General features: G+C 44.7%; 1 protein-coding gene and 1 long non-coding RNA gene across 2 annotated transcripts in view; one reads left to right on the top strand and one right to left on the bottom strand.

Moving 5' to 3' along the window:
- LOC147047166 (uncharacterized) overlaps nt 1–11,660 on the bottom strand; it is a 30,147-nt gene extending 18,487 nt beyond the window's left edge. The window contains exons 1-3 of the long non-coding RNA XR_015067966.1: nt 11,578–11,660; nt 11,165–11,226; nt 6,195–6,371 (exon numbers count right to left, since the gene is read on the bottom strand). This is a non-coding gene — a long non-coding RNA (uncharacterized LOC147047166). The remainder of the gene's footprint in view (nt 1–6,194; nt 6,372–11,164; nt 11,227–11,577) is intronic.
- onecut3a (one cut homeobox 3a) lies at nt 1,032–14,402 on the top strand. Its single transcript, XM_085928121.1, has 2 exons — nt 1,032–2,091; nt 14,110–14,402. The coding sequence occupies exons 1-2, from the start codon at nt 1,032–1,034 to the stop codon at nt 14,400–14,402; spliced, it is 1,353 nt and encodes a 450-aa protein (XP_085784247.1).
- Nucleotides 14,403–21,341: the final 6,939 nt, after the last annotated feature.

Here is a 21,341-nt window from a genome sequence, read left to right on the forward strand (position 1 = left end):
TCATGAGCCTTTCTGCTGTGATGTATTAAAAATGTGAATATTTGTCATATTAAAAGAGAATTCCAAAGTGGTCCAGATGGCGTGGAACATTTACATTGCATATTTGTTGGTTTCCGTAATCGCAGTGTGATAGTGGTGATATAATGAGGTGAACTAATCGCTGCCGCCACAGAGACACCTTGAGCGAAGCTCTCGTTGTGGTTGAGTGTTTGCTGTGCTTACACTATGTGGTTAAAGGTCAGCCTTTGTGCATTCACTGCGATGCATTAAGCCGCCAAACATACAAATCATCCCGCATGCATTTCGAAAATTCAATATTCACGTTTTAGCATGAATAAATGATGCGTCGTGTTGGTGATTAAAGGCGCTGCAAAAATAAATATCGAATGTTGAAAATTCCACGTAGACTGGCGTTATTAATATTTAACCTTTCACCCGCAGAGCACGTGGCACTCGGGATTTTATCAGAAAACAACAAGGAAGACTCCTCGTGTTATCCTCCTAAAAGTAAACGTTGCTCAAGAGTCTCTAGCCTTTTTTTTTTTTTGTTTATCATCACGGACGCGGCCGCCTAATGCAATCTTCAGGGCTGGAGTTCGAGTCACAATATCATCCCGACCATTCAGAGACGACTGCGTGACGTCAAGTCCATCCCCCTACCGAGTTTACGCGCGTTCAGGGATACGCTACGGGAGCGCGCACATGCGCACAGCCCGGCTCCGATGATGTGAACGTCCACACAGAGAAAGAGGGGGGAGAGAGAGAGAGAGCGAGGTGAGAGAAGAAGAAAGCGAGCAGAGGTTGGCGTCACTAGGAGAGAGAGGACCATGCTGGATTGACTGCAGACAAGCAACCGCAATCGATGGCTGGGCTTTGAAATCGTTCACAATTTATCGGCAAGGGAAGGAGAGGCGCGAGGAGAGGAGTGAGACGAGCGAGCGAGCGCGTTGTGCGTGCGTGCGTGTGCGTGCGTCGGTCCGTCCGAGCGGGGTGGAATTAAAGATCCCCCCTCTTTATTTCCTCCCCCAAACATGGAGCTTACAATGGAGAACATTGGCAACCTGCACGGCGTGGCTCACTCCCACCAAAGCGGGGACCTCATGAACTCCCCCCACCACGCGCGGCAGCCGTCGGTGGCGTCGCACCGGAACTTGGTGTCATCCCACGGCCGCTCGGCCATGGTGTCCAGCATGGCCTCCATCCTGGAGGGCGCGGGCGATTACCGCACCGACCACACGCTGTCCGGACCCTTGCACCCGGCCATGAGCATGTCGTGCGACTCGGGCGGCATGAGCCTGAGCAGCACCTACACCACCCTGACGCCGTTGCAGCACCTGCCGCCCATCTCCACCGTGTCAGAGAAGTTCCACCACCCGCACCCGCACCCGCACGCGCACCACCATCACGCGGCGCACCAGCGACTGGCGGCGGGCAACGTGAGCGGCAGCTTTACGCTCATGCGGGATGACCGCAGCCTCGCCTCCATGAGCAACCTGTACGGCCACTACCCCAAGGACATGTCCGGCATGGGCCAGTCGCTGTCCCCGCTTTCCAACGGCCTCGGACCCTTGCACGGCTCCCAGCAGTCCCTCGGCGCCTACGGCCCCGGAACTCACCTCTCCAACGACAAGATGCTCTCAGCAGGGGGGTTCGACTCCCACGCCGCCATGCTGTCCAGGGGCGAGGAGCACCTGGCGAGGGGACTCGGCGGACACGGCGCCGGCCTGATGACGTCCCTCAACGGTATCCACCACCACAGCCACCCGCACTCTCAGGCCAACGGCTCCATGCTGTCAGAGCGGGAGCGGCAGACGGTGGTGGGGGGCGCGCAGGGGGGCGGTTCCGGCCAGGTGGAGGAGATCAACACCAAGGAGGTGGCCCAGAGAATCACGGCCGAGCTCAAACGCTACAGCATCCCGCAGGCCATCTTCGCCCAGAGGATCTTGTGCCGCTCGCAGGGCACCCTGTCCGACCTGCTGCGGAACCCTAAACCGTGGAGTAAACTCAAGTCGGGTCGCGAGACCTTCCGGAGGATGTGGAAGTGGCTCCAGGAGCCCGAATTCCAGCGGATGTCGGCGCTGAGGCTTGCAGGTGAGTGACGAGGCGGCCCCACTTCAACAGCGGCGGCTCCCAAACCGGATCAATCGCGAGTCAATGTGGCGAGACTGTCGATGGCAGCTCAAACAGACATTACCGCGAGTTATTAGTCGATGTTATCGAGTCAAACTTGGTTGGGGAGTTAAATGTTGGCCTGCTGTTTGATTGATGCTGTAAATAGACCGAGCGGATATAATCAGGTGGTTTGGGCAATTGTGCATTCATTTGATGCACTTATTTATATTCCCTATATTGCTCAAATACATCCATTAAATGCTAAATAAGATGGACTATAAAAAAATTTTGCTTTCCCCAAGCATCAACTAAATGCAACGAGAATGGCCCTAGAAGAGATGAGAATAGATATGAGGGGCTTGGAGGGGGGTGCATGACCTCCCTCGGATCAATACTTCATGTCCAGGCGTCCCCTTTCAGAGTGACGCTCAGATAAATGATCGATCTGGATCAAGGCAGACAAAAACAGATGCGCGCGTTCTCTTCAAAAACGACAAACCGTTTTGCACTAAGCCCCCCCTCAAAACCCTGCTCTTAGTTTTTTGTGCAAAAGAAATATATATATCACCATCATTCTTGTCGATGAGGAGGACTTGAATAAAAACACTCGAGCTGAAAAGCTCTCATCGACGCCTCTTTGCCGTAAAAGGCCTGTTAGACGTCAATCAGCTCCTCTTGTTTTTTTTTCTTTTTTCGGTGCCCCGTATTTCAAGGCAACACTTCAATTAAGGCAGGCTATAGTGGCATATTTTAGTTCCAGTCGATGCCTTATTGAAAAGCACTTAATTGGCATGTAAATTGTTCCTCGGCGTGTTTTTTTTTGGTTTTTTTTTTCAACCAAGGTTTCTGGTAAATAAAGATTTAAACGCTGCCCCGCAATTGTCTCTTTAAGTGCCACCGCAGTTAAAGCTAATTGGGCTGTGCGGGCTTTTATATCTTCAACACTCTGTATCGGAATAAAGGCCGCCAATATCCGTCGAGGTGGTGAAGACAAGCTGGTACTGAGGTGTGTGTAAATCTATTACCTTTAAAAAAAAAAAAAAAAAAATGGGGTCGGTGTGTGCAAAAGGCATCCTTGAACTGTGGACAACCGAGATCTAAAATGGCGCTCAAATGAGGTACAAAATGACGAATGGCCTTTATGCAAATACACTGGAGAATTATATTACTGATTGCATTTAAAATTACCATTATCCCGGGTGCACGCGTGAGCCGTGTGTGTGTGGTGGAGATGGGGATGAGGGGGGGGGGGGGGGGGGGGGGGGGCACCATGCTGAAAGTGAAGCTCGCTGGGCCACATCAATCAATAACTTCAAATTACTATTCCAAATTCATCACAGTCGCACAAATCAATGCAAGCTGCCCTGCTTAGCTAATGCGAAAACGCCACTGTCTGTACATGCATATACACACACACACGCGCACACACACACACACACACACACACACACACACACACACACACGCACACACACGAATACTGATATTGTCCGTTTTAGGGGGACTGTGCATGCCCTTCACGCCTAATGGGGCAAACACCCAGAGGCTCCAATTCAGTCCTCATGCAGACCCCCCCCCCCTCCCCAAAGTAAAAAAAAAAAATCTTAAATGAAAAATTCAATTCACAAAGGAATAGCAGTTTTGTTGTAAACAAGACACAGCCAGCACAGAGGCTCCGTTTAAAGATGGCTTTAACGCTGAAAACAATTCGTCTTTTGCATCTGCGTTGAATTCCACACTCTATCTCAATGTATTTGGTGGGATCAATACGGGTCTGATCGATAAGGATAGCCAGTGCATCTATCAATTATCCCGCCTCAGCACTCTCTCCCATTGGTCTCTCCCCTGCAGGAGAATGAGAGGGGTGTAGAGGAGATGTGAAGAGGGGGGGGGGGTTAAGGATGAGGAAGGGGGGCAGTAGTAAAAAGACAGCTGCGATTTAAAAAAAAAAAAGAGGCAATTTCTCTGTTAGTGTTGTCACTGGGTTTCATTTCTTTTATATGTAGCGCTTGTTTTAAAATTGGCTTTTTATGAGTCTCATTTAACTTAGATTTGAGGGAAATGTCATTTACATGAAAAAGATGTTTGCACTAAAGAAGCATCGTAGCAGCGTACAATCATCTGAGGTGTTGTATATCAGTGGTGTGCAATTTAAAAAAACTAATAAAAGCACATGTAACCCACAAATGCGGACAATATATATTTTGTTCCGTCATTGAATCCCTTTTTTTTAGATTTGGGATGTTTGAGAAATGTATAAACAACTTCCTGAATGGGAAACCACATATAACCCACAAATCTTTTCAATCATTCAATCAATCAATCAAGTTCAGATGTTCTAGTTGGCTTTTCTTGGCAGTTTTTTTTTCTAGCAGAACCTTGAAGGTTTTGTGGCAGCAAAAAATTCTATTGAGAGGAAAATGTGTTCCTTTCTAATTATGATAACAAAAGCTGGCATTTGAGAAGGGGGTGTGTTGACTTTTTATAAAATATAAATGATGTGGACCAAATGTGACCCACCACACAATTTTAATGACTTAATCCGCATTGAACTTAAATGCACATAATTTATCCCTTTTTTTCCATTCACATTAAAAAAAAAAAAGTCTTCGGCCTTTGTGCATATTGATTCCATACACACAAGTATGATTGCCTCTGTTTCATTTCCCTGTTGCATTATTTTAATTCCTCTACTCTACCTACGTGCATTCTTGGCAATAAACCCTTTGCAAAAAGCACAGTTGGTACATTTGCATATGAATGGCTCAGGCACGTTCCGGGGGTGCTTAGGTCAGGACCCGCTGGACAAAAAAAAAAGGTTGCGAGAGGGTGGGGAGGGGGGGGGGGTATTATTTCGGAGGAGAATGAGGCTTCTCTATACAATGGACTACACACCACTGGCACACTTACGGGAGTCAGCACACGCCTGCCGCAATTTCAATTGAAAGTCGCCAGCAGCATCTATTAAAAGCGTTACAGTCTAGGAACTTGATTTTACGACCTATTCCAAAGCTGCTGTCCATGGTGCTGAAAGTGTCCACAACAGCAAAACCTCTTCGTTTTTTGTCCTTCAGTATGAGGACAGTTCAAGGTGGTGAACTCCCACTGCCTCAACACATGGTTAATCGCATTCTTGTAGGCCCTAAACACAATTATTTCATCCAACAGCTCCCAGCCATGGATCAATAGCACAATCCACAATGGTGTCGATCACAACGTGGATCCGAGTAGACCCAAACTGAGTTGATCACAAAATAAACAATCAGCAATTTTTTTTAGTAGCCATTACAAGGCACAAGTTCTAATTGGATAGGTGTAATATATATATATATATATATATATGATTGATAAAAAAAAATATATATATATATCTGAATGTAAACTGGAGAGATGATCGATCGCTCCCCTTTAATAATTGATGGTGGTGGTGGGGAGGCATGGGAGTAAACATCGCGGCTGCGGTTTGGGATCCTCGTATAGTTCGTTAAGCGCTCGCACGGCAAGCCAACGTGTGATGTAAGTAGTGAGAGAGACGCCTCGTGTACAACCTTTCCAAACCTCTTGTGGGAGAGCCGGGGCGCTCATTTTACCACAGATCAAACCCACGAGACAAGAGATGACCTTGCTGATGGAAGTTACCGATGGATGTGGACTCCAAATTACAGAGAGAGCTTTCTTTTAAAAACTGGTGGAACAATATAAATGTTTTTTTTATATCTGGTTCTGATCACTTGGGTCTCCAAGTTGAGCCCCGTGCGATAAAGCAGGGCGCCTAACAAACTGAATTACCTTTGTCACACTAACTTTACATGCAAACAATTGAAGTGTCTACCATCGGCTCTGGATGCTTTTATTTTATGCTTATTTTCGGTGAGAATTCTGTCAAATGTCAATTTTGGGAATATTGAAGCACCGTTAAACTTCTGATTGCAGAATTGCCCCTAGTGGAATTGATTAATGTAGCACTATTGATTCAGGTTCATCCTATTTGTTAGCTAAAAAAGCTGACATAATATCCGCTATTTGTTATGTAACATTCCATATCTAATTGTGACGATATGAGTGGATATACATGGACTTACGGGTTCTTTGAGATTCCAGTCGTCGCTTGTCGGATTTTTTGGTCCTGAATTTTAGTTTCTCACGGTGGATGGAGGCAGCGAACTTAATGACAAGGAGCAGTTTGGCAGATATGAACAATTGTTCAATATGAGGCTGAGTGCTTGCCTCAAGCTGTTGCCACTCCTACTTGACATCTACTGGAAAACAAAAAAAAGAGAGAGAGCGAGAGAAAAGCACATTTTATATTGAACCAAACAATACCTGACTGTCACCACAAAAGGTGCAGCAACACATGTAGCTTGACACTATTGTTTTATCCTATAATACTATGCACTTATATTTCTTTTTAATGGTAATACCGCATACGTCATGTGGCCATGATGTCAGACAGGGACTCATAATTGGGCTGTACAGCGCGAGTAGATTTCTTTTATTGTTGACATTTTGTTTCTCCCATCTCACACAAGCAATTTGATACCATAATGGTCGATCAATTCAGAAGAGATGCACTCGATTCATTCTCAACTGGTTTGCTGTCAGAAGACATTTAACATAACGTCAGATATGCATTTGGATTTTTGGTGTTTACATGCTTAGAATTAAAAAGAAGATTTGCAATTAGTCGAATTTCCTTTGCACCAAATTATGGCCAATTATTATTATTGTTAAATTTCAAGTACATTAAAAATACCTACAATTTAAAAATTTGTTCAATGCTACAAAATGTTATAGTACTCTATAAAACTGTTCAGGACTGAATGTGCGCTGTATAGTCGGACTTTTGAAATCATCATTCTAATTAAACGTGGACAAGGCAAACCGGACGTGCACGCGTGGGCTTCCTGTGCTCCCTCGGCGCGGAAACGAGCAAGCTTGCGAGTGGCTCTTGTGGCCACACATTGTTAGTTAGAAGGCCGATGTGGCCAGCCCTGAATATGTATCGATTTCCATTCCCCGACCTCTTCTTTCCATCCCTGGAGCCGAGCCACGCAGCCCCCCCCTCCCCTTTACACCCACCCATATCACGCACGCAGCCACCATTTCTACATTACCCACGCCGGCCATTCATAACGCACCGATGTCAGAAAATGACGCCAAACAAAATTGCAATCTTTATTTATGAAAAGGTTCACCGGCATTTAACTACTTGTTCGTTATGCATCCCACGCTGTTCATCTGGGGTCGTACGTATTATTCAAAACTAATACGATTCTAATAGAAAGTCAAATTGGTGTGCAGCCAGTCCCATGCACTCTCTCCCACGTGTTCGCTCCAATTTACACTTGGGGCTTGGCCAGCCGCCGACGCCGCGCGTGCACGTACAATTACAAATGCAACGGAGGAGGTCTGGACTCTGTACAGTCTCCCATACCGTCTCTTTTATTTCACATGATCAATTCCTACGCCCCCCCCCCCCCCTCCTCCCGTCCCCTCCCCCCTCGCCGAAGCGGATCGATAGGAGAGAATGACCTTTAAATCAAATTGCTGCCAGAGTCGACTGAATGCACGCGGATAGCATCAAAAGGGTTAATACTCGCACACGCTCACACGCACTTATTTCCCAGGCAAATATACACAAAGGAGAAGAGATAACCATAATTCAATCTGGTTATTCGTCCTTGTGGTGCATGTGTGGTGTGTTAAAAAACAAATCGTGCCTTTTGACCCACGGCGCACAATCAGCATTAGTCCAAAGAGCGCGCACGCGTGCATGCGGGAAAAAGGTAAGGGGGGGTGGGGGGGGGGCAATTAAACTGTGCAATGGAGGTTCTGTTGTGCAAGATTGCGATAGTGCCGAAATCATCAGTGTCTAAATAGATGAGAATCATGTGAGAATATAAAATATTTGCGCGGAGGTGTAGAGTTTTGTGGTTGCATGCCAAAAATGAAGGAAATTTGGCGTGGTGTATTATACAGATTATATAGATTATTGTCAAACATGTATACAAAAATTAACCATTACAGGTATTAATATTGAATGTGTTTATTATTGTGGTGGTAAAGGTGTGACGCTGCAAGATTGTCAACAAAGCAATCAAAATATTAGAAACAGCTCGTCATACGTCAATCAAGACACATTTTTATGATCAGTGTGAAATATTTTTTTGTTTATTTCTTTGTCTATTTATTTAATAATGCGTCAAGCAGATGCCGTTAGATGTGCCTAATATTGTTGCCGGTGTATGTTGTCTGCTTATCTGGCACCCTGACAGGCCATCGGTTATTAAAGGGCCGATAATGGCTTGCTTAATAGAACAAGAGGATCCAAATTGAGCAGTGCCAGTCTCGAAAAGGCAATTTAATCTGGTATTAACTGTGGAAATCTCCATAGAAGATTTAACGTTGGAGTGTGTGTGCGTGTGTAAAATCAGCACGTTTACACATATTCTCTTTAGAATTTAAAAATACAATTTGGGGCAATAACGTTCGGTAGAAATGAGTAATTCACATTTACAAATATTTATATTTCAAAGAAAAAAAATATCGTTTTGAAGCCATTCTACCGGTCCTTAAAATAAAATTTAAATTTGGAGTCTTATGCACATCATTTATTATGTCCAAGCTTTTTGACAAATAAAATGACACGCATAGACACGCACTCACGCGTGCGCGCACACACAAGTAACAAAGGGAGTAAAACGAGTGTGAAATCAATTGATATGAATCGATTTCCGTGCTAACACATTCGGAATTACATATTATTAAAATATAATAACTTAGTAACCAGTGTTTTTGCTTTTCATTTGCCCGTCTGCTTTATGATTATCGATTTATTTATTTGAATCATTCACTGCCTCTGCTCACGCTTTGAAGACAAATATGATCGATCTTTATCATTGGCGTTATTTTGAAAAATTCGGTACATACTGTATATTTTAAAATGAGACGGATTTTGGTGTCAATTTTAATTTAGAAGACCTTTGTGTGTGTGTTTTGTTATTTTAATATAAATAGAAAACGCAACCACGGGCGCAATTGAGTGCTGAGCAGATTTCTTAATCAGACTTTCCTTGCAATTCTACATTTATTCCATTTAATAAACGGAATATAATTTTCTTTAAAACTGATATGATTGATTCACATTTAAAAATAATATATTGGACAAAATCAGTGCAAACTCTGCTCGGCATATTTACAATAATTCTAAATTATTGGCAAATCTTGAATTGATTGAAGAACCTCTGTTATCGTTAATTTTGTTCCAAATCTGAATTTACGTGCAATGTGAGGCGCGCTACATCACGGATCGCAGCTTTAAGAAATGAAGTGGACGAAATCAATGTTTAATCTCACATAAAACGAGCGTTGGAAACGAATGTCCGCAAGATGTGCAATTAAAGTGGCGGTAATAATCATAATCATCACGCATCTTAAAAATGAGTCTACCTCGACGCGCTCGAGTGCATTTAATTACTTGAGCGCCGATTGCACCGCTCATTAGCGCATGCACCACAGGGCTGCTAATAAAGGAGAAAGTACTGAATGGCAAAGACCCCCCCCCCCCCCACATACACACACACACACACACACCTGAGAGCTGTTTCTAATATTCTGGCAACCTTATAGTGGAGAAGTTGGAGGACTAATGCCTTGCAGGAGGGCCAAGCAACAAATTGTGTCCCGTTATCAGTGCATTAACGCCAATTCGCACTCATTACACGCGGCCGCTATTGAGCTGCGAGGATTTTTCTTGGCCCGCCTTTTTGGCCCGCAGCCTGTCTATCACACACACACACACACTCGCTCTCTCTTGCACACGCACGCGCATACCTGCACGCGCGTTGGGAAAACTGCGTGTTAGGTAAAACCGTTTTGGGAAATCACAAGGCCCACGTTTTTCTCAGATGATACAATGCGCATGCGCAGTATGGCTTGGACAGATCTGGTTATATTATACAATTTTTGTAACCATGGTAACATTGATTTTCAAAGAGTACTATTCAAAAGAAGCACTGCCCACTAAATTCAGTTGTATTTAACATTTACATGTAATATTTTACGGTTTGTTTTTATTTATTTTTTTATTTAATCACTGTATATGCTTTGCTTCTAATGATTAAGAGCTACTGCACAAATGTAAATTAAGATTACAAGCACGTACCCATTACGCATGCGCATTATGACTTGTTGGCAGATTTGACTTCCATACGCGATTGTTTTCCACCATTTCCTGGGCTCTCTTGCCCACCATGAATCTCCACCCACTCCTCCTCCGGGCCATAATTAATTGGACCAAGTGAATTTCACACACGAATTATTCACGAATCCATCGATCGATTATTGAACAGCCATGTGCCTTTCTCTTAACCTCGCTCGGTTTGTCACTGGAAAGTGGAATATTAATGCCATGGTTGCGATGTGGGGGGGGGGGGGGGGGGGGGGGGATAATAGGGCTAAATTATAAGCCATATTATCACGAGTATCGTTTGAAGGAGATTCCTGCAGGACTCCATCGCTCACCATGCATGATGTCGAGTTATAAAAGTAAATGTATTGTGCAAAAACATGTTGCCCGAGGGATAAAGCGCTTTCTCTGACAAGTCCCCCTGGGGCCGAGGAGCAGCGGGGAGCATTGCAACGCCGCAAAAGCGCGCCCTTGTCCCGACTGCTTCTTTGTGCACGTCCGCCCCCGCTCGGTGGTGCCCACTGGAGCTCTAAAAGCTGCAATGATCGATTTTTATCCCACCCCCTATTCTACGCCGAGCTTGGTTCAGTAATCAGGGCCCCCTTCCTCACCGGATCGATCGATATTGATTAGTAAATCCAGCGCCTGTAGCAAAGGCAGTGCACCGCGGCGCCCCCCTGTTGCAAAAGCAGGGCCGCAGCGAGAGCGACACCGGGTGGCTCAAAGGGTGAATGGCATTTCATTGAGGATAGGTTTTTTTTTTTTAACAGATTCCGAAATAGTATGATTAAACTTCAATAACATAATGTGCTCTTGCATGAAACGACATGTGCATACGACATTCGACATAATGTACATGCATACCTGATATCGTTGGTTGGAGCAAGTGGAAAGAGGTCTATTGGGTCAACTCAAAACTGCTTCAACTAAAGAGAGTGAAAGAAGCGTGAGAATGAATATTGAAAAGGATGTAAATCTACATTGATAATATTGACAGTAGATAAATGTTATTGAGAGAAAGCAGGGTGCAGGCGAATATTTAAAAAAAACTAATCAATTATTATAATGCACATCCTCATACAACTAGAAAAAAATAGAAATATCTCAAAGTGTAGGAAATTGTCTGTCACCATGTTTGGTAACTGTAATTTTGCCTTTTCGTACTCAGCGTTAAACCCAACAGAACTATCAATTACAATAATGATCAACATTTTATTTCATCAAACGGTGCTACTTGTTTGTTATCAAGAATCAAAATTCACAACAAAAAAACTTACAAAGGTGCTCGTTGAAAATTGTTTGCTTCCCAAGTTGGTGACACCTGTACACTCCAGTTTTGACCCGCCCACATATGGCTCAGGTAGTATGTAAACAATGAAAGCATTGCCCCCTAGTGGTTGGAGGTATAACAACATTCATAGCAAACTTACGTTTGCGATGATGAAGCAGTTCAGGTGTTCCGGAAAAATGGGACAGCGCCTTCTGTGTGAGTTGAAGACCTTGTATACTGCATTCCTTTGCTCTGCAAAATGTATCTCTTTTTTTTTTTGTGCACAATTTACAATAAGAAGTCCTCCCCGGTATTTACACCAGTGTAAATTACTGCAGTAATATCAGAAACATTTACAGAAATGCAAGAGATTTTTATTTTCATATTTTCAAAATGTATAACCATAACATCTGGTTGACCAGTGAATAAAGCCTGTTTGATTTTCTGCCCTTGTTCAGTGATGCATCATAGGCGCTTGTTTTTCTTCCACTATATCGCTGTCACATGATACCGTGGCTCTCGTAGTTCCCCTGTGATTGATTCCCTACCTATAGTCAGAAGTTGTTGATATAAGACTTAGAAAGGAATTTGCCGATCCATCCATCATAATGAGGTGCTTTATCGTTATTATAAATTAGTTTGAAGTGCTGTAGAAATGTAATAATGATGTTGCAGTGAGAGGATTTGTCATCATGGACAATGATTGATTCTACTTATATACATTTTTCTATTGTCACTAGAACCTGGCATATGTACAGGGGTGTGTAAACTTTTGTGGCTCAATTGGGAGGTAAGAACATTACAAATACTCTCCGTATAAGTGAAAATGCTCTTTTGTTGATCCCAGAGGAAAAATTGAAGCTACAGCAGACGAGAAAATGTGCAATCTTTGTTACCCGTTTTAATGATTTGCCTCGGATACACACCGCTACAAAGCAACACAAATAAAATGCTGTTCAATTTAAAACGGGTGGGTAAATTTGACACAGCGTGTTTGGTAATGGTTCAGGGGGTACCTAATGAAGTGGTGCACGAGCGTGTGTACACTGATATAAATACATAGCTGCGATGTCAATGTGAAACGTGAATATGATGGATGGGCCAGTGTGCAGGTTAGACTTCCGTAGTAAACAGATTGGACTGCAATTGCGGATCAATGGGCTCTGTTCCACTGTAATTAGACACACAGCACCACTGCTTGACTAGCCACTTCAGCACAATCACGCCCCCCCCCCCACCAAAAACACACACACACACAATCCAGCCTGCATACAAGCTGAACAAATTCCGTCTTTCCATGGTGATCGAAGGCTACGTTCAAAACAATGGCGGCAGCAGCAGGTGGAGACCGCACGTGGATGACATCGTTTTCTTTCATTCTACCTCCTCGCTCCAATTTTGCCATGCGTTTTAACCGGGACAGCAGGGAAGCCGAATTAGGACGCGCATTCCGATTAGGAGAGTTTCGATCCCTGGGTCGGCGGGGGACCGGTGGCGCCTTCAAATTCCTGCTCACCATTCGTACACCTGTCTGCTCCCTCACCCCCTTCCCTACCCACAATGCACCACTCTATTAACTATTAATCCCTGGCTTCTCTGCTTTCTGGCCTGGCTCCCAAGCATCAAATGAGTGTTTTGAAATGTGCTCCATGTACGGGAAGAGGAGCCAGTCTCAAGTGTTTGTGTTTAGGGGGGTGGGGGTGGGAGGTTGCGTTATAAATACCCTCTCAGAGCCCAGTCGAGTGGGCTCCAGTGGGCTCCGTTTGAAGTAGCAGACTGTAGACCTGCTCGGGGTGGGTAGCGGGGGATAGTCTGACCTCAGTCCCAACAGAGAGACCCCCCCCCCTACCCCGCCGCCGGTTTCTACAGCAAAGTCGGTCAATATCTTGCTTTTCTCCTCCGTTAGCCAGCCCCTTTTCGTCCCTCCCTCCCTTCCTACTCTCCATAGCTGGAAAAACACACAAAATCCCCTCCATCCACTTCCACAATCTCTTCTAAGACCTAATTTTAAAGCACAAAATGCTTACTTTTGTCCGAAGCTAACTCGGATCTCCCGCCGTGACTCAGACTGCATTAATTTTGAATCAAAGAATAAGAATCTTCACCCACTCTCTTTAACTCACCCAACGTTCTCCCCCTTAACCGCAGGCTGGCTCCCTGTCTGCACTCGGCAGGATGGAAGGAATATTCCCACTGGGCAGGGCACATGGATTTGCTTTAAATCAACTTTTATAGGCGATAAGAGCAGAGCTGGAGAAGCTCATCTCGGTGGTGGATGGACTACTTACTTTACGAGCGGTGTTGAGACCAAGCAGCAAAAGTTTGGCTCGGGACATATTCTGGAGCTTTTTTTTTTTAATAGCATAATACAGTCAGAAGTTAGATAATGATGTAAAAGATTTTAAAATTTCATTACCCAGCAATTTTGAACTTTACGGGAAGCCACTTCTGTATACGTACTTACCTTGTTTTTTGTTTTTCCCCCTCTCTGCCTCCCACTTTCATCCCCATCCCTCCCACTGCTGCCATCCACGCCAAGCCTGCAAGCGCAAAGAACAGGAGCAACACAAAGACCGCAACACCGCTCCCAAGAAGCAGCGGCTGGTCTTCACGGACCTGCAACGGCGCACGCTCATCGCCATCTTCAAGGAGAACAAGCGGCCATCCAAGGAAATGCAGATCACCATCTCCCAGCAACTGGGCCTGGAGCTCAGCACCGTCAGCAACTTCTTCATGAACGCCCGGCGCCGCTGCGTGGACCGTTGGCACGACGACCACGGCACCAGCCCCGGGCAGCCGGGCACCTCTGCCACCAACTTCTCCAAGGCCTGAGAGAAGGAGGAGGGAGGGGGAGGAGGGCAATCCAGGCCTGGGCGAGCAGGCGTAGCAAACAAATCTATGGACCACCCTAATAAGTCCTCGCCCCACAAAAAAAAAAAATCCTTTGTGCCATGCAATCATCTTTTTTGTCGGTCAAAAACGTCAAGCTCTAAATCGGGAGGGGGAAAAAGTTGAGGTCAGGTCCGTTCTGTATTAGTCACACAAGGACAATCATTAATTCTGAGTCTTTTTTGGAAATCATCTTTAGGGCATCAAAGTAAAAGAGACACCAAAGATTTTTTTTTTAATTTGTTGGACGGTATTGGGCACAACCGACGTAGCCGCCGATCCTGACTTTCTGCCCCCCCTACGTCACCCCTCTACGAAAGAACGGCAATAAATCGAACACAACAGCACACAGCCTTACTCTCCGAGCGCCACACGCAAACCACGTACAGGCTTTCCAGCTCCCTCGCCTCGACAGTACCTCCCCCCACCTCTCATCTTTCGTCTAAAGGTATTCCCCGATGGACGGCCATCTCACAAAGCAGCTCCGGCTGATCAAACGGCCAACAAATGAATTGAAAAAAAAAAAAAAAGGAATCAATGCCGACAGAGCGAGCGGGGCCTCGACCTCTCCCTCAAGGTGAAAACGAAGACGCTCGGCGGCAGGTCTTCCCGGCCCAGGTCTATATTTTTTTGCACAGATGTTGGAGGGCCTGCCATTGTAAAGCCTGAGTTCTTTGACCTCAACCGGGGGGGAGAGGCCTGGCGACACGTCTCAGACAAGCTCTTTGTTCCACCAGAAGTCCCCCCCTCCCCCCTCCCCTTCTGATCAATAAGCCGGAAAGCGACGACTAAGCGACAAAAACACGCTTGGGCATCCGTCCGGTTTCTATAGGGAGAGTAAAAGGAGCCCCCAGCGGAGATGGCGACACAAAAGCAGCAGCACACTTCGAGCAGAGCCACAGTGCGCCCTGCCGGCCAAAGCGTAGACGAGAGAGGCACAACACATTAATCAATAAGCGGCCATTAGCCTATTGTTGCTCCTCATCCAAAGCCGGAAAAGAGGGGAGGGTGGGGGGGTCAAACCCAATCGGAAAATTGCAGGGATCAAGTAAAGACCAAAAAGTTTGAAAGCTTTACAAACAAACAGAGGGAAAGATATAAAACACAAAAACAGGTGCAGCGACGGTTAGGGATTTCATTTTGGAAGCTTTGTTGTTGTTCCATTCAAAGTATTTGGGCAACACTGAAAGGAAAGCATCACGATAACACACAAAGTCCAAATCGAAGAATGCCGACAAAGCAGTAGGCAATTCCATCTACTCGCTACATCCCAACAATTTCTCCTTGGAAATCCTTCACTTTGACTTGGAAAACTTTATTCTGATCTGTGAAAAAAAAAAAGGTATCTCCACTATGCCCGAGGAAAAACAACCAATCAGAGCCAAACAGCATGATTGTCTGATTCGTCATACATTTAAAACTGTTTTCGGCGTTAACAAGGTCAAAGGTCAACAATGCGCGACAAATAATTGACACACTTTGCACCTTCTGTCTCTGATTGGTTGATTCCTGGATTTTAATGTCAGGCATAAGATGGGGATGTAAACAGCCAATTTTTTTTTTCATAAATCATATCACATTTTTTTCCATAAAAAATTACAACCCTTGTAAGATTACAGCTATTCTCATAGTATTAGATTTTTCTTTTCAGTGGGGCTCAAACAATCTACTCGTATAGTTAGTTCCAGGCCATATCTCCAAACCACACACACACACACACACACACACACACACACACACACACACACAAAGGGGTTAGCTGTAGCCAACACTCAAGCTGTCAAACCTGCTCCAATAATTTTTTTGCCAACGTTTGACTGCCTTAATTCCAATCAGACAACACGGTAGTTGACTCACACACGCTGGTGACGAGAGATACGTGTGCGTCATAGCAATCAATCATATATATTTTTTCTTCTTCTTAAAATTAGAATTGAAAGACAAACCTCAAAAGACAATACACACGAGCCGTCGCAAATAGTCCAGAAACTCGGTCATTGTTTGGCTTTCTACCTCCCCTTCACCATTTTCTCTCTACAACGATGCGGGTATTCAATTAGTACCAAGTTTCTATTTCTTGTTACTATTCTGCTCTTTTTGTGCAAAAAGGAAGGCACCTTGTTGATAAATCCAAAACAAACCAAAAAAAAAGTAGGACTTTCTCAAAGAGTGATGTTGCTAATGAAGGACATTTGTTGTGTTTTATTTTGGCATTCAGATGGACTCTGAGAAGACACAATGAAACAGGAGGAATTACTTTTTTTGTGTTGGCATCTTTATGTCAGAACTTTCTTGACGAAGGGACAAAGAAAAATGACCTTTGAAGGGGGGGGGGGGGGGGGGGCGTGTGTGCGCGTGTGTGTTTTAAAAGTCGAGACTTTTCAGCGTACGGTCTTAAGATGCAAGTGTAGCATTTCCAACAATGTAGTCAGAGTAGTGCAAAGTTTGGATGTGGGAGTTGAACACACTTAACTTCACCTTGCTGTAAGCAGTGAGTTAAGGCCGCTACAAAAAAAGGGACAAGCTACAAGGGGTGGTACCAAAAAAAAAAAAAAAAAAAATGGGATGGGATGGGATGGGGGGGTTTAATAAGTGACGAATCAGCTCGAGTGTTTTCGGCTGACAAAAATGTTTGTAGTGAGAAAACCAATGATGGCTACCTCACTAAGCTGAGTGGTTTGTGAAACCGCCACTAATACCAAAGATACTGCAGCCTACCGCTCCCAAACTGCCTGGGGGGGCACCCAAACACACAAAACACACAGCGCAGTCAGACTGCAGTTGGCCACAAAGGAGGAGGCGGCCATTTTGCAGGACAGAGTTGAGTGCCTTTTCCCTTCAACCACGGGTGGGACTGCACTGGACACGCAAATACAGACAACACACACACACATAGGAGGGTAGCACGCCAACACCCCCCCCCCCCAAACAATGCACCCATAATTGGATGGACAGTAAAAGGGGAGGGGGGAGAGGGACACCAGCTGTGTCAGCATTTTCTCCCATATTGACTTTCCATCTTGATACACTACAATACAAGCACTTTATCATGTAGAAAGTCTATGAAACAATCTCTATACGCTATTTACGTTAGTCCAGTTAGCTTCATTTGTCACACACTTTTGTTTTTAAGCCCGCAGCCCGCAGCCCGCCCGGTGTGCTCCACCACTTTTTTTTTTTTTTTTAACTCAATGTTTTTTTGTTTGTTTGTTTTTGCCTCTCTCACATCAGAGATATTTTTGTGTAACAGAGACAGAGAGAGGCAAAAAAAAAAAAAAAAAAAAAGGCAAGAGGTGCCGGGCGCCCAGAGGGCTTTTTTGTACTTGGTGTTATCTTAGCTCATCATCTAACTCCACTCGTGCAAGCACAGAGGCTGCACTGTTAAAAGTGTGGAAGACTCACAAAAACAACCTCTCCCCCCCCCTTTAACCTTGTCCACCCCCCCTGCCCCCCCCCAGCGAGCGTTAAGAGCCGGTAGGTGTGTGTTTGACAATTAATTCTGAAATACCTCAAAAACCTTTCATGTAAACTTTATGTAATTTAAAAACTGAAAATAATACTGCTAATGATAAACGATGATTATGAAACTATGACACTATGATAGTTAGTTTTGAAACTTGTGACTTGAAGCTTTATACTGTTTAAAAAAAAAAAAAGTACATTTGTTTTGCTCATTTTCTCCTCGTACGTTTGCTGTTTTTGCTACGGCATGTACTTGTTTTTCATAAAAGGAAAAGACACGGTGAATGTGTGGAATCTGTGAAGGGCCACAAAAGAGACAGAAGAGAAGACAGATGTTGACTTCCTGTTACAAAGCAGAACATTGCGATGAAAAGAAACAAGATTGGGCATTTATAGAAGTCTTTTTGCGTGATGTCAGACCACTTGTGCTTCCTCCGTCTTCAATCATAAAGGAAGGAAATTTGTTTGGTAGACTATTTCTTTGTTGTATCAATGTTTCTTGGCAGTACAGAATATTACAATTGGAAAATCCATCACGCCACAATTTTCAGTATTTTTCTAACATTTTGATAATACGCATGCTATGCTCCTTTATTTTGAAAGACTACAATTGTAACCACTGATGAAAATAGAGGGGTCGGGGTTATATGAAAGAGATGCCAGGCCAGATAATATATTTTTGGCTATTTTCCAATTTCTCCAGGATTTTTTTTTACATTACACATTGGAAATTACATTGGACATTTTCATGATTTTTCTGAATAATCTTTGGGATTTATACATTTTTGGGGATATTTTGCAAACCCCCTGGCCACCCCATAAGAGAAAAAAAGTCCTGCCTCCGCCAATGATTATATTTAAAACAATTGCAAAGTCAATTGGTTGTTAATTTGTCCTTTTTTTTAGTGCAAATAATGACAGCTAAAGTGAAGCTCGGTCCAGGAAGCAAACGTGGTCTGCCATTCGCATGAAAAGGATCTATCGCAAACCAGAATCGATAAACCAAAGGAAAATATTTTACTATTGTTAGCTTTCTTCTGTCCCTTGTTGTCTTTCCTCTCAAGTTGGGGTGGAATTACTTTTGCGGGTGTGTTCAAATGCTCCTGATGTTCTTCGAATAACGAAGACCGACACTTTTTATTAAAAAGGTGTGCTTTTTCTGTTCCTTTTTGTGCATGGATATTGTATAACTGTATAGAAACCAACAGGAATGACCTGTGATTTTGTGTGGGAGGAGGAAAAAAGGAACAACATGGGAGCGGGTGGGAATATTTTGGTTAGCTACAAAAAAGAAAAAAAAAAGAAAAGAAAAAAAAATAACAAAAATGGAGGATTAGGGTTTTTAGCATTGGAGGAGGTCTTTGTTTTTAGACTTTCCGTCCCTGGTTGTGTGCATGTGTTGTTGCAACCCTTCTACCCCCCCCCCATGTTTCTTTGATGTATATAACTCCAGACAGTAGGGGGCAGTGTGCTCTGGGGGAGGTCAAACTCTTCTCCTCCCAATCAATAGCATTCATTCCTCAGCTTTTGGCGCTGGTCCGGTTCGGGTCCTGCCTAAATGTGCGTCTTGCTTTTCCAAAGACAGGGCTGTTCACTTGGAGTTAATCAGAGGGACGCACACAGGCCCGAGCCGACCTTGGGCTCACCTCAACGTCTGTCCGCGTGCTTCTCTTCAGTCGGTGTACGAGTGTGTATTTTTGTGACGACCAAGTGTTTCTCATGTTCTTTCAACTCTGGGTTGCAATATCTGTCATGCCAAAACCACTTCTTGACCAAAAACAAGCGACGGCCGACCCACGCCGGGCGGGCGGGCGAGCAATCCCGTCGCCGCGGCGACCTCGGCATTTACTGTCAAACACGTGCATGTCATTCCGCTTCTACGGGATTGGTCGCTCAGCCGACGGGATACGAGGGAGGGGAGGGGGGCCCGCTGACGAAGATGCCCCCCAGTCACACTGTGCTCTCCCTCTTCTGTTACCTGTTAATCAATCAGAACCAAGTGTCTTTGTGATGGTAGAAGACAATCAGTTTCAAAACAAAAGGAAAAAAAAAAAAGGTAGAGAGAGAGGGGCAGGCCAGTGGGGGAGGACAAAAGGGGGAGGGCAAGGACTGAATAAAATCACGGGGAAAAGAGGCTTTCTGGGTCACCACGTGCTGCTTGTGTCCTACTGCCAAACACCCGGTGACATCTTCCCTCGACATGCCATCATTTCAGCTAAATGCTAGAAATACGATAGAGGAGGGAGGGCGGGGGGGGGAATCCGCCCCTCCCACACTCACAGCGTTGTGCTGTGGTGCAAAGACCATACATCCTATCACCCACCACTTACGTCCTGCTGATGGGAAAAGAAAAATGACGTGAAAAAAAAAAAGCTACGGTTGGTGGCTTTTGCACACAGAACTATGCAATCACCTGACCCCACCCAATCTTAATCGTTGCTGCTGGGTCAGAGTGTAGAACCCTCACGCCCCCCCCCCCCCTAACATTTCCCCCTCCTACCATCCAACCACAACGGGCAGCAGAACACCCCCTTGCCACTCAGGGTTAACGTAGCGAGTGGCCGCATGGGGAGGGGGGGGGCATGCACTGATGTCACACAAAACTGCCACTGACACAAAATGGAGTCCCGTGATGTTCGACTGTCTTTGCGACCCCCCCCCCCCCTAAAAAGGGCCAAGGAAGGGCCACCACACACAATCAATGCAAAGCCGCGTAACATGGCGTACGTACGTTTACAATGTGGTCTGGAGATGGTGGCTTGTATTGCACTGACAGACACACACACACAGAGAAGGCAACGTCTGCCTTTTGAAACCAAAGATAAAATCAGAGGTACGACAATCGGGCGAGCAAACTGAGAAGACAATGTTCCACGCTGCTCTACGGGTCGTGTGATATACTAGAAGTGGACCATTCCACATCGTACATACACAAACATACGCATTAAGTACACGAGGGACACGCCCATGTCTGTTCAGAAAGCCTCTTTTGCCCCGCCTCCCACTGCAGAAGCCGGAGAGCCTGTGAAGGATTTTTTTTTTTTTTGTGAGTGTGTGTTTGGTGGTGGTGGTGGGTGGGGGATTGTTTTTTTGTTTTTTTTCAAAGTTTCATTCTTGTTGAGACTTTGAAGCGGGAAATAACTGTTACCGAAAAACGACATCTTAAAAAGGATAATATGGGTAAATTTGCGTGTTTTGAAATAAATTAACAAAATAAAACAATTGTAAAACATGGGTCTTGACATTATTATTTTGGTGCTTAACAGTTTTAATCATCAGGTATATAATGTGTGAATATATATACATTTATTATCCACAAACGCTACAGTTAATTCAAACTCATCAGAAAATGATCTAAAACTGCTCTACCATGTTACCATATAGGAAATTTCCAGTTTCTTCATGATGTGGCTGAGGTCC

Source organism: Syngnathus leptorhynchus, chromosome 13 (assembly GCF_054491065.1).
Source record: "Syngnathus leptorhynchus isolate UIUO chromosome 13, UIUO_Slep, whole genome shotgun sequence".
NCBI classification, from domain to species: domain Eukaryota; kingdom Metazoa; phylum Chordata; class Actinopteri; order Syngnathiformes; family Syngnathidae; genus Syngnathus; species Syngnathus leptorhynchus.

Coding starts and splice junctions, on each gene's coding strand:
- onecut3a (XM_085928121.1), top strand. CDS start 1,032: ATGGAGCTTACAATGGAGAACATTGGCAACCTGCACGGCGTGGCTCAC. Junction 2,092..14,109: donor GTCGGCGCTGAGGCTTGCAG/GTGAGTGACGAG, acceptor ATCCACGCCAAG/CCTGCAAGCGCAAAGAACAG.